This window comes from Oncorhynchus masou, chromosome 21 (assembly GCF_036934945.1).
Source record: "Oncorhynchus masou masou isolate Uvic2021 chromosome 21, UVic_Omas_1.1, whole genome shotgun sequence".
NCBI lineage: Eukaryota > Metazoa > Chordata > Actinopteri > Salmoniformes > Salmonidae > Oncorhynchus > Oncorhynchus masou.
Genome location: NC_088232.1, coordinates 47,479,267 through 47,492,159, shown reverse-complemented (window position 1 = coordinate 47,492,159; position 12,893 = coordinate 47,479,267). Strand labels below are relative to the sequence as shown.

The 12,893-nt window shown below is 43.1% G+C and overlaps 1 protein-coding gene across 3 annotated transcripts in view; it reads left to right on the top strand.

Annotated features, from left to right (window-relative positions):
- The window catches only part of LOC135508439 (leucine zipper protein 1-like), a 63,110-nt gene extending 52,934 nt beyond the window's left edge, over positions 1–10,176 (top strand). For all 3 annotated transcript variants that reach the window (XM_064928616.1, XM_064928618.1, XM_064928617.1), the window contains 2 exons: positions 3,556–3,830; positions 9,415–10,176. In XM_064928616.1, the coding sequence (XP_064784688.1) occupies positions 3,556–3,789 (234 nt within the window). In that variant the 3' untranslated portion in view covers positions 3,790–3,830; positions 9,415–10,176. The remainder of the gene's footprint in view (positions 1–3,555; positions 3,831–9,414) is intronic.
- Positions 10,177–12,893: the final 2,717 nt, after the last annotated feature.

The window sequence follows — 12,893 nt, the reverse complement described above, 5'->3', positions numbered from 1 at the left end:
TGCTGTCTAAGTTTATTTCCATGTTTACAGGGACAGTGCACATTGAATCAACGTTTCAATAAAAGTGCTGGTTTGCCATATCAATCAGTGTTTGACAACAACAGTGTATGGCAGGTTTGCCATATCAATCAGTGTTTGACAACAACAGTATATGGCAGGTTTGTCATATCAATCAGTGTTTGACAACAACAGTGTATGGCAGGTTTGTCATATCAATCAGTGTTTGACAACAACAGTGTATGGCAGGTTTGCCATATCAATCAGTGTTTGACAACAACAGTGTATGGCAGGTTTGTCATATCAATCAGTGTTTGACAACAACAGTGTATGGCAGGTTTGCCATATCAATCAGTGTTTGACAACAACAGTGTATGGCAGGTTTGCCATATCAATCAGTGTTTGACAACAACAGTGTATGGCAGGTTTGTCATATCAATCAGTGTTTGACAACAACAGTGTATGACAGGTTTGTCATATCAATCAGTGTTTGACAGGTTTGTCATATCAATCAGTGTTTGACAACAACAGTGTATGGCAGTGTTTGACAACAACAGTGTATGGCAGGTTTGTCATATCAATCAGTGTTTGACAACAACAGTGTATGGCAGGTTTGTCATATCAATCAGTGTTTGACAACAACAGTGTATGACAGGTTTGTCATATCAATCAGTGTTTGACAACAACAGTGTATGGCAGGTTTGACAACAACAGTGTATGACAGGTTTGTCATATCAATCAGTGTTTGACAACAACAGTGTATGACAGGTTTGTCATATCAATCAGTGTTTGACAACAACAGTGTATGGCAGGTTTGACAACAACAGTGTATGACAGGTTTGTCTATCATGAAGCCTCTCATCTCCCATCATTGATCAGCCAAAGTTTTTGTACCCACGTTATTATAGAAATTGAATTTGACTCCTTAACCTCTGTCTGTTATTACCCTAATTAAGTTAGCCAGGCTCGCCCCACACAATCAATAGTCACTTCTTCAGAGAAGACACAGCACATCATGTCCTTGGGTACCTAGGATGACTTTCTATCAGTAAATAGCTTATTGATTGGCTATTCATCCCATATAACAGGAGTACTCCAGCACTATTTATGGCGGTCCGGTCACACACATTTCCTAGGTGGTAAAAGTCCGGATGGATATTGTCATTTATCAGTGTAGTAATACATCCCCACCTGTTCACAATACTCTTGTTGGCAGAGAGAACATTTTGCTGTTATAAAGCAAATCTCCTGCAATTCTACACATTTTGCATGGGGTTTTAACGGTCCTTTCCTGCAAATCTACAAAATGTTCCATGTCTTGTGTGTTTATGATTTCATGGGAGGTCGCCCGACTGAGTTCCCAACCATTTTTATTTTTGGTAGTTGACTTGCAGCCCGTTTGGATCCAGTTCTGGGTCCAGATCTGGACCGCTGTCTGCCAATTGAGTATGGAGGTCATATAGAATTTATATGGTTGTCATTTGTTTGACCCCCTCTTCGTAGAGAGACATCTCTTCATCCATTGAAATGTCAGTCATGACCGCAGTATAGCATCAGATTATAATGGTCTCTGTGGTTTTAATGTTGACTGGCTGCACACAGCCTCACTAACCCTCCATTCTTACCTTCAGGTACAGCACAGAACATCAGTGTTGTTTTTTCAGCCTATTGTAAAACTTAGAAACCTCAGATGGGTATGTGAATGGGCTGTGAACTTATGGTTGGCTGTGGACCATTGGTCGATCTGGCTGATCGAGATACAAAAACATCCTTTGTGCAAGTCAGTCAAACCCAGTGGCAACAAAGTGAAACGCAGGGCCCTTGTGGTCATTCTGGTTGGTTTTCGACCCCGACTTTAACCTAAAAGTCTGGAAAAACAATCTGTACTGGAGTTGAACTTGGAAGATTCCACGGACAAGAGCTGGTAGGTGGTTAAAACGTCAGATGGAGGAGATGCCAATGGCCTGTAAGAAAGGTTTTGAGGAATGGTTTCCACAAGGTATGTTAGAGCTATTAAATTCTTTCCTGGACAAGGCGCTCGAAAACATTCATGTTAATAACCATTTTGAATTAAGGCTTCTCTGAAACATATTACCTTGGGTGCAATGAGCATTGTCTCCTTGTAGCCGAGCTTTGGCACAGTTCGCTTTTAACAGGGAACACAAGTCGTGGACTTTTAAAAAACAACCAAGACAAGACATAATTCATGTCGAAGCAGTGGTTGTTCTGCAAGGCATGTAACAGTCCAGTTGTGTTGTCCTCGAAGGTAAACTAATTCTATGATGGTTGGCCTTTTGATTCCGTGCTGTATTTTAAGACAAACATGTTGTCATGAGAGACTACTTCCTAAAGGGTTGTTTTTAGAACTGAGTGAATTTGAGGCTTTGTCAAGTCTGTTTTAACTCAAGAAAACCAATGTACTATTTTCCCTAACACACACGGGATTAGCAAAGATCTGCACAAGGAGAAACTTTTTCACTTCATCTCAAAACAAAAAGTGAGTGGATTTGATGTATTTTTTTTGTGTTACTTTCTATAAAATACCAGTCCCCAATCATAAGATATTTGAGTGAAGTGTGAACAAAGCAGGTTTGTGAGGGCTTCATCACTTGGCCTTCCTAGGACATTTCCTCTGCTCATGTGGCAGATCAAATTGCCTAACAACGTTTAAAATGTGACATTCATCCAGCAGAAATATTTTCTGAATTTAAGATTTAGTAATGTCCCTAGTACCTCACACAGAGGGAATGAACTTGGAGAATGTCCCTTCTGGTATTTTTGCACACATTGCTTGTTTAGGTCACTGAACTGGAAGACTAAGACTTTAGTGTAGGTCCACCCAACCCGGAAACTTTTTCATACACTTTTGTTAGAATAAGGAGTCATATCATCTATCCGAATCCACAGGAAAAAGTCAAGACGGCTCAGAAAATAATGCTGTGGTTTGGATTACATTTGGTGTTCCATTATACATTTGGTGTTTATGAAGCCTAATTTACATACGATTACACTCGAAGTACAGCGGGGCCCAACTGTTTGGTGGTAATGCTGTAACAATGCAGAATGTACTCTGGCCATTTCCTCCCTTTGGGGTGAAGGGAACAGGAAGTTGCCATGTTTGACCTGCCCTGCATGTTTGGCAGCCCCTCGCGTTGTCGTGGGCTTCCTGTCTGCCTGCCCGTCGTCCCTGGGAAATGCAGAGCGACCATTACGGGTAATTGGCAACGTTCTGCAGCGGCAGGAAGGATGGGATTCCAGCCAACTGTTACTAGTTTCAGTACTGCAGTCTTTTTAAACGGAAATCATAGGCCTTCGCTTTCAGACGTTTACTGTCATCTATCACTTTCCTAGAACAATGTCATTTGAGGTTGCGTGAAAGTACGCAAGTAGGTTTTATAGGGGGCTCATTTGCTAGTTGAGCCCCATGTAAATGATATCACTTTTTTTCTCCCCATGTTTAGAGGCCATATCCACAGTCGCCTTGGCTTGCTAAGATTTCCCTTCTCACGGGCTGTTAACTTAATGATCTAAGTGTTGTTTCTGTTTCGCTGTGAATAGGCCGCTGACGACACAGACCCCAACCCTGGGTCGTGGAGGACGAGGCCGGCGCCCGGTGACCTAGATCCCTATGAGAGCGAGAGAAGCTCCAGGACCGATGTAGGGTCCAGCAGAGGGATGAGGACCACAGCTTCCAGACCAGCGCTCTTGTCCAATAGGGGTCATGCTGGCCTGGCGGAGGGAAGGACCGGGCGTGGCAATCGACAGTGGAGCAATCGTCAGACCGACGACTAAACCGGCCAACCATCTTAGTCTCTCTACTTCATAATATCCAGGTAGGATATGTCAAAGCAAAGTCCCAGGAACCTGCTGTCTGGCCTAGCATTGCTTATTGATAAGAGTATGTTTAATGTCTGATGAGGTTGATATATATTGTCTGATAAAGTTTATATAGTAGGGGTGTAATGATACACGAACTCGTCCCAAACCGTTCTGTATGGGGAGCTCGGTTCGGTCTGCACTGTGAACCCGACTGACTGAAAGAATGAGATATATATTTTACTGACTCTGAAAAACACCAAAAGAAAGATACCCAGGGTCCCTGCTCATCTGTGTGAATGTGCCTTAGGCATGCTGCAAGGAGGCATGAGGACTGCAGATGTGGCCAGGGCAATAAATTGCAATGTCCGTACTGTGAGACGCCTAAGACGGTGCTACAGGGAGACAGGACGGACAGCTGATCGTTCTCGCAGTGGCAGACCCCGTGTAACAATACCTGCACAGGATCGATACATCCGAACATCACACCTGCAGCACATGTTCAGCATGGCAACAACAACTGCCCGAGGTACACCAGGAACGCACAATCCCTCTATCAGTGCTCAGACTGTCCGCAATGGGCTAAGAGAGGCTGGACTGAGGGCTTGTAGGCCTGTTGTAAGGCAGGTCCTCACCAGACATCGCCTGCAACAACGTCGCCTATGGGCACAAACCCACCGTCGCTGGACTGGCAAAAAGTGCTCTTCACTTACGAATCACGGTTTTGTCTCACCATGGGTGAGGGTCGGATTCGCGTTTATCGGCGACGGAATGAGCGCTACACCGAGGCCTGTATTCTGGAGCGGGAACGAGGTGGAGGGTCCGTCATGGTCTGGGGCGTTGTCACAGCATCCTCGGTCTGTAATGACAACAAGCTATCTCAATGCTGTGCGTTACAGAAAAGACATCCTCCTCCCTCATGTTCCCTTCCTGCAAGCTCATCCTGACATGACCCTCCAGCATGGCAATGCCACCAGCCATACTGATCATTCTGTGTGTGATTCCCTGCAAGACAGGAATGTCAGTGTTTTGCCATAGCCAGCGAAGAACCCGGATCTCAATCCCATTGAGCACGCCTGCGACCTGTTAGATTGGCAGTTGAGGGCTAGGGCCATTCCCCCCCAGAAATGTCTGGGAACTTTTTCTGAAAATAAACTCAGTTGACAGTGAGAGGACATTTTTTTTATATTTTGTTTTATATGTATACAGACACTACCTTTCAAAAGTTTGGGGTCACTTTGAAATGTCCTAGTTTTTTAAATTAAAGCACATTTTTCATCCATTAAAATAACATCAAATTGATCAGAAATACAGTGGAGACATTGTTAATGTTGTAAATGACTATTGTAGCTGTAAACGGCAGATTTTTTATGGAATATCTACATGGGCGTACGGAGGCCCATTATCAGCAACCATCACTCCTGTGTTCCAATGGCACGTTGTGTTAGCTAATCCAAGTTTATCATTTTAAAAGGCTAATTGATAATTAGAAAACCCTTTTGCTATTGTTAGCACAATTAAAAACTGGCCTTCTTTAGACTAGTTGAGTATCTGGAGCATCAGCATTTGTAGGTTCGATTACAGGCTCAAAATGACCAGAAACCAAAAACATTCAGAAGGCCAGTATCCCGGAGTTGCCATTTGCCGTTGAGCCTGGTGTTTTGCGGGTACCCACAAATGCTGATGTTCCAGATACTCAACTAGTCTAAAGAAGTCATCTTGCCAATTTTATTCAGTACTTCTTTAATCAGGACAATCAGTTTTCAGCTGTGCTAACATAATTTTGGTTCAAAAACCCACAAATGCTGATGTTCCAGATACTCAACTAGTTTTTTTTCAGCTGTGCTAACATAATTGCAAAAAGTTTTTTTTAATGATCAATTAGCCTTTTAAAATGATAAACTTGGATTAGCTAATACAACGTGTCATTGGAACACAGGAGTGTTGGTTGCTGATAATGGGCCTCTGTACCCCTATGTAGATATTCCATTAAAAAAATCGGCCTTTTCCAGCTACAATAGTCATTTTCAACGTTAACAATGTCTACACTGTATTTCTGATCAATTTGATGTAATTTTAACGGACACAATGTGCTTATCTTTCAAATACAAGGACATTTCTAAGTGACCCCAAACTTTTTAGTGTGTGTATTTGAGATTCTTCAAAGTAGCCACCCTTTGCTTTGATGACAGCGTTGTACACTCTTGGCATTCCCTCAACCAGCTTCACCTGGAATGTTTTTCCAACAGTCATGAAGGAGTTTCCACATATGCTGAGCACTTGTTGGCTGCTTTTCCTTCACTCTGCGGTCCAACTCATCCCAATCCATCTCAATTGGGTTGAGGGCTGGTGATTGTGGAGTCCAGGTCATCTGATGCAGCATTCATTACTCTCCTTGTTCAAATAGCCCTTACACAGCCTGGAGGTGTGTTGGGTCATTGTCCTTTTGAAAAACAAATTATAGTCTCGCTGAGCGCAAATCTGATGGGAAGGCGTATCGCTGTAGAATGATGTGGTAGCCTGCTGGTTAAGTGTGCCATGAATTAGAAATAAATCACTGACCGTGTCACCAGCAAAGCACCCCCCCACCACACACACACCTCCTCCATGCTTCACGGTAGGAACCACACATGCGAAGATCATCCAGTCACCTACTGTGTCTCACAAAGGCACACCTGTTAATTGAAATGCATTCCAGGTGACTACCTCATGAAGCTGGTTGAGAGAATTCCAAGTGTGCAAAGCTGTCATCATGGCAAAGGGTGGCTACTTTGAAAAATCTAAAATACATTTTGATTTGTTTAACACTTTTTTTTTTGCTTACTGCATGATTCCATATGTGTTCTACAATGTAGAAAATAGTAAAAATAATGAAAAACCCCTGTGCATTCTTTTGACTGGTTGTGTGTGTGGAATAGAAACACTAGGCCTGTAGACTATGCCAACACTGCCTCTTGAGTAAATCTGAGCTGAATTTTGTTTTTCAGGCTTTTCCATTAAAACAACTACAGCCTTAATTGGCGCATTTCAGACTGTCATTTTGTGAGACGCAGTCGGGAACTAGTTCTACACGATGGTGAAGTGAATGGTGGGGTCGATAAACCAGGAAGATTCTCCATCGTTTAAATCTCCAGCTTGGGAACATTTTGGCTTCCCAGTAGATTTACAACGGTGATGGACAGAGAGTATATGTCTCCACTGCTCAACCAGAATAGCCTAGGCAGCTGCCAACACCTCAGACATGTTGACACATTTACGTCGACTGGAGCAAGACGTAAACGCTTCAAGCAGCTTCAATCTACAGACAGCCCATCACATTACCCTGGAGCCCATCACATTACCCTGGAGCCCATCACATTACCCTGGAGCCCGTCACATTACCCTGGAGCCCGTCACATTACCCTGGAGCCCGTCACATTACCCTGGAGCCCGTCACATTACCCTGGAGCCCGTCACATTACCCTGGAGCCCGTCACATTACCCTGGAGCCCGTCACATTACCCTGGAGCCCGTCACATTACCCTGGAGCCCATCACATTACCCTGGAGCACGAAATGAGAAGTATCTTGCTGAAGATGCCCCCTTTATGAGAGTCAGTGCACATATTGTTCTCTTTGTAAGGAAACATCATAGCATAGACACAAAATGTCTGAACCATGTTCACATGTTGATTTCACATGCATATTGAACTTTATTTTTATGAGTAATTGTGTTTTTCCATTTAAAATAATACCAAGTGTTGGTACTCCTGTCGGTGCTCTCATCGGGCATTATATAACTTATGATCATATATGGAGTTAGGAATACCAACTCTTTGGATTTTCTTAAACTCAAATTAACTACAGCGACTGTTGGCATTTCATTTTCCTGCTCTACCGTAACTGAACCGTAATCCCAAAACGGCAATAAGTACAGAACCACGACCCCAAAACCGCAAAATGTACCGAGCCGTGTGTGTGGTTATTGCTGTATAGTGTTTAAACTGACTAGACAACAGGAAGGATCATCATCTCACTGAAGCTCTGTAATAGCCATGACTACTACAACAGGAAGGGTGATCTTCTCATCTCACTGAAGCTCTGTAATAGCCATGACTATTACAACAGGAAGGATCATCATCTCATCTCACTGAAGCTCTGTAATAGCCATGACTATTACAACAGGAAGGATCATCATCTCACTGAAGCTCTGTAATAGCCATGACTACTACAACAGGAAGGGTGATCTTCTCATCTCACTGAAGCTCTGTAATAGCCATGACTACTACAACAGGAAGGGTGATCTTCTCATCTCACTGAAGCTCTGTAATAGCCATGACTATTACAACAGGAAGGGTGATCTTCTCATCTCACTGAAGCTCTGTAATAGCCATGACTATTACAACAGGAAGGGTGATCTTCTCATCTCACTGAAGCTCTGTAATAACCATGACTATTACAACAGGAAGGGTGATCTTCTCATCTCACTGAAGCTCTGTAATAGCCATGACTATTACAACAGGAATGGTGATCTTCTCATCTCACTGAAGCTCTGTAATAACCATGACTATTACAACAGGAAGGGTGATCTTCTCATCTCACTGAAGCTCTGTAATAACCATGACTATTACAACAGGAAGGGTGATCTTCTCATCTCACTGAAGCTCTGTAATAGCCATGACTATTACAACAGGAATGGTCATCTTCTCATCTCACTGAAGCTCTGTAATAGACTATTACATGACTATTACAACAGGAAGGGTGATCTTCTCACTGAAGCTCTGTAATAGCCATGACTACTACAACAGGAAGGGTGATCTTCTCATCTCACTGAAGCTCTGTAATAGCCATGACTATTACAACAGGAAGGGTGATCTTCTCACTGAAGCTCTGTAATAGCTATTACAACAGACTATTACAACAGGAAGGGTGATCTTACTCATCTCACTGACTCATCTCACTGAAGCTCTGTAATAACCATGACTATTACAACAGGAAGGGTGATCTTCTCATCTCACTGAAGCTCTGTAATAGCCATGACTATTACAACAGGAAGGGTGATCTTCTCACTGAAGCTCTGTAATAGCCATGACTACTACAACAGGAAGGGTGATCTTCTCATCTCACTGAAGCTCTGTAATAACCATGACTATTACAACAGGAAGGGTGATCTTCTCATCTCACTGAAGCTCTGTAATAACCATGACTACTACAACAGGAAGGGTGATCTTCTCACTGAAGCTCTGTAATAGCCATGACTACTACAACAGGAAGGGTGATCTTCTCATCTCACTGAAGCTCTGTAATAACCATGACTATTACAACAGGAAGGGTGATCTTCTCATCTCACTGAAGCTCTGTAATAACCATGACTATTACAACAGGAAGGGTGATCTTCTCATCTCACTGAAGCTCTGTAATAGCCATGACTACTACTGTATTTCTATGGTGGGAATCTTTTTAGAACTCGGCCAGAGGATAACAATATGATTTGACTGAGCCACTGGACTGCTTGACTGCACTCGTTACTTTAATCAAAGGATGTGCTAGTTTAATTACTCCTACTCTAATGATGCCAGCCAGCCCTCTCTGAGTGTATGACTTGTGCTCTCTTTTCTTCCAGAGCTCTCCATACCCCCCAAACTGCACAACAAGAAGGAATGTACTGCGTCCCACATCTCTAATCCCCCCTCCCCAGCAACAGCAGTGGCAGGCAAGTTCCTGCCAAGTCCCTGTCCAGCAACAACCCATGCTTCTGAGTCTAAAAACAAGATGGCCACCTGTAAAACCTTCCACCACAACGTCCATGTATAAACCCTGGATGACTAACTGGGTGCTGTATTGAAGCCACCGCGCAGTCATCTTGATTTTTGGAAGCTATGGAAATGCATTTATTAATGTCTACATATGTTTTTGACATTCTATTACAGACACCTTTGGCAATACTTTTAAAATATATTATGTGAGCTAAACGTAAAAATAAAAAATGTGATGAAAAAATATCCCATTAAGTATTTTTTTGTAGAGTACTAATGTTTACTCTCCCCACTACACAACAAAATACTTAAATACATGTAATTTTGACCTTAAAACATTGCATTGAAGTACTCTAGAATACATTCCTATGGAGGGCTGCTCATTCTAGGGAGTGCCAATATGGCCGACCGGTGGTTTCAAAGTCTCTCAGTGGTTTATACAGAGTGTCAGCAATCCAGGGTTTATACACTTCATTGATCTGCACAGACCACTTCAGTTGTATTATAATATGCCCATATACAGTGTCGAGATGGAGTGGTCCTCACCACCCTCTTCCGCTTCTTCTCCTACCTGATGTATTATAATGTATTGCTCCGACTTGACAAGGGAGAGACGCTCATTCGGGTGACTGGGGGGGGTGGGGTGGGGGGGGGGCGAGAGAAGAGGGGGAGTGACACAGGAAGGAAGGATTTGTTGTCTTTCAGAATGGACCGTTACAAGACCTCACTCTTCTCAGCGGCGCTCCCCCAAGCTGCACCAAGATGTGACCAAAAACAGGGAGCAAATTACTTTGATTTTTTTTTTTTTTTATGTCTTCTGATCTCGGAAATGTGTATATATGTTTTTTGCTTAATTTGGTGAGCTTTTGTCCATGTGTTTGCTTCATACTGACAACCATACCAGTTTTTGCAGGGTTTTATTTTGCACATCGTACACATACACCTATATCTATTTTTAACCTACAAACATGACTATCGTCCCAGAGAATGCATAATGTGGGCCTAAAAGAGGGTTGACTGTAGGGCTTTGGGGAAGTTTGCATGTTTCAACATAATGTATAAGAGGAGGATTTTGGAGTCATGTGCTTCCAGTTTCCCAGCATGTTGTTGTCTGTGAAGCAGACAAAGACAAGGACACTGTCACAGACACGTTCTTTATTTTCTTATAGGCTGCAAACTCAATATCCTCTTCAACATCTGTCCCTATGCAATAAGGAAGATAAATGCCAAGTACTTTGATCAACAACCTTCAATTGTGCTTCATTTGGTTCCTCAGTAATTCGCTCCCTGTTGCCCTCCGTCTCTTCCCCCTGCTCAACTGGACTTTAGAATGTGTCTATTGTGACACACAGCAGAAAGGAAGGTCCACCCCCTTTTGTCTGCACTCAATGAATGATGGATTGCACTTATTTAAGCTTGGGGGACATGCATTTGTCATCTGGAACAGGACTACTATTCCTATGGTGCTCTGCTTCAGTGCACTTTCCTCCAACTGTAACTGATGCCCTGGATCTAGCAGTAAAATGTGCTGCGCTGCTGTGAACAGCCAATCGGACACAAAAATTCTCCAATCACCAAAAGGAACAATCAGTCCAGATACACGCAAATGTGCTTGCGGTGCGATTCGTCTCAACTTCTCCCTGTTTCTGTAGAAGTGTATTTTGTTGTAATATTTAAACTGGACTTTTCATTGTTGGATTAGGGAGGTTTCTCTGTCACTCTGGACAGAAACAGAGATCACTGGGTTGCCATAGAAACACAAGTAGTCTGGCAGGTGGTGAGACCTGATGTACTCATAAAGGCAATACTCTGTAAACTCTGAACTACAAACTCTGGTAGGAAGTTTCCCCTTGATACTGGTCAGTCATTGTCATTTAGCATTGCCTGTGTAGTAGCTGCCGACCAGCCGTTTCACTGTTAGCTTTCATATTTATTTGTTATTTACCATAAAATGCATATAACTATTTTTGTCATTGTGAATGTTGCAATTTGGTGATGGGGACCTACCATTTACAGTCCTTTAGATTTCATAGTGTATTGATTATGGGAAATGGAAGAAGTCAATTACACACAAAGAATGCAAATATAATCACCCCTAACCCCGAAATCACCACGTTGTATTCCTCTAGCCTTGTGGAAATGTGAGGTGCAATTCCCCTCCTGCTGGCTCCACATTACTAAGCTATTGAGCCTAGGCTGTGTGAATTACTCCCTAGTATTTCCATTGTTGGTCTAAAGATTGTGTGGACAAGTATAATGAATGCAGTCATTACACATTTACAAAGATTTTCACATTTGTAGAGAATATTTTATAGAAGACCATTGTGGTTTCAATTGAAGAAAAATCTACTGACGAGTAAAAGACCCCCAATCTTTTTGAATTGAATCATTTTTTGTTTCTCCTCCCAAAAAAATCTTCAAAGGACCCATTAAAATAATGTTCGCTGCCCAAAATGTTCTGATCTTTCTATTTGCCGGTCAGAAGTGCTCCAGCTCGGCATCATAAAGCATTAGTGTTGCCATGTGGCCCCTTACACGGCTACTGGCCCATCCTGTGAACATGTGTTCAGTGCAAACACACACACCGCTTGATGTTGTTCAGAAGCCCGGTGCTGATGTGCCAAGGGCTACGTGATGACTTATCCACTTCAGAAGGCTTCTGTTGTTGACCAGTCCTTGGTTACCAGGATGACAACTGCCAGAAGGCCACTCGTTCCAAATCTGTATTTCCGACCTCATCCCTTCTTTCCTGCAGTGGTTCCAGTTTCCCTCCTTCCTTCCTCCCTCCTCCTTCCCCTCCAAGAATGCCTTGATTCTTAACAACCGTGATAAGTATTGCTAGGTCTGAGAGCCGTTTTACAGTCTGCTAAAGCTTGCCGGCAGACACTGATATATACAGCCCCCGGGTAGCCCAAAGGTCAAAGGTCAAGGCTGGAGCTAATCGCGTCTTTCCCTTGGACTTTGGGGGTTATACTGTGAGGAAAGCAAAATGATTTGGCAGCAGCCAGCACTAACCCAAAATGGAGGCAGTTGATGAGTGCCAGTCAGAACTGGCTCGCGCCGATGTGTAAACCAAAATCCACGTGCTGGTTGTCCATCATAGCCAAAGGGTTTATGTGTGATGCTCATATAAAAGTGTCTGTGCAGACTCTTGTTTCGATTCACTCACTGGGGACAGTTTGATGGGCTGGAGTTCACTAGCCAACTGCAGACGATCTTAATGAGATGCTGATTTCAGAGGCCCGTGTCAAAGTTGAGCCCAGGAACATCACAGGCTGTCATTCCCATTAGACCTACATCACCATGGGTCGGCTATCATCATATTTCATTGATCCTATGATGCAAG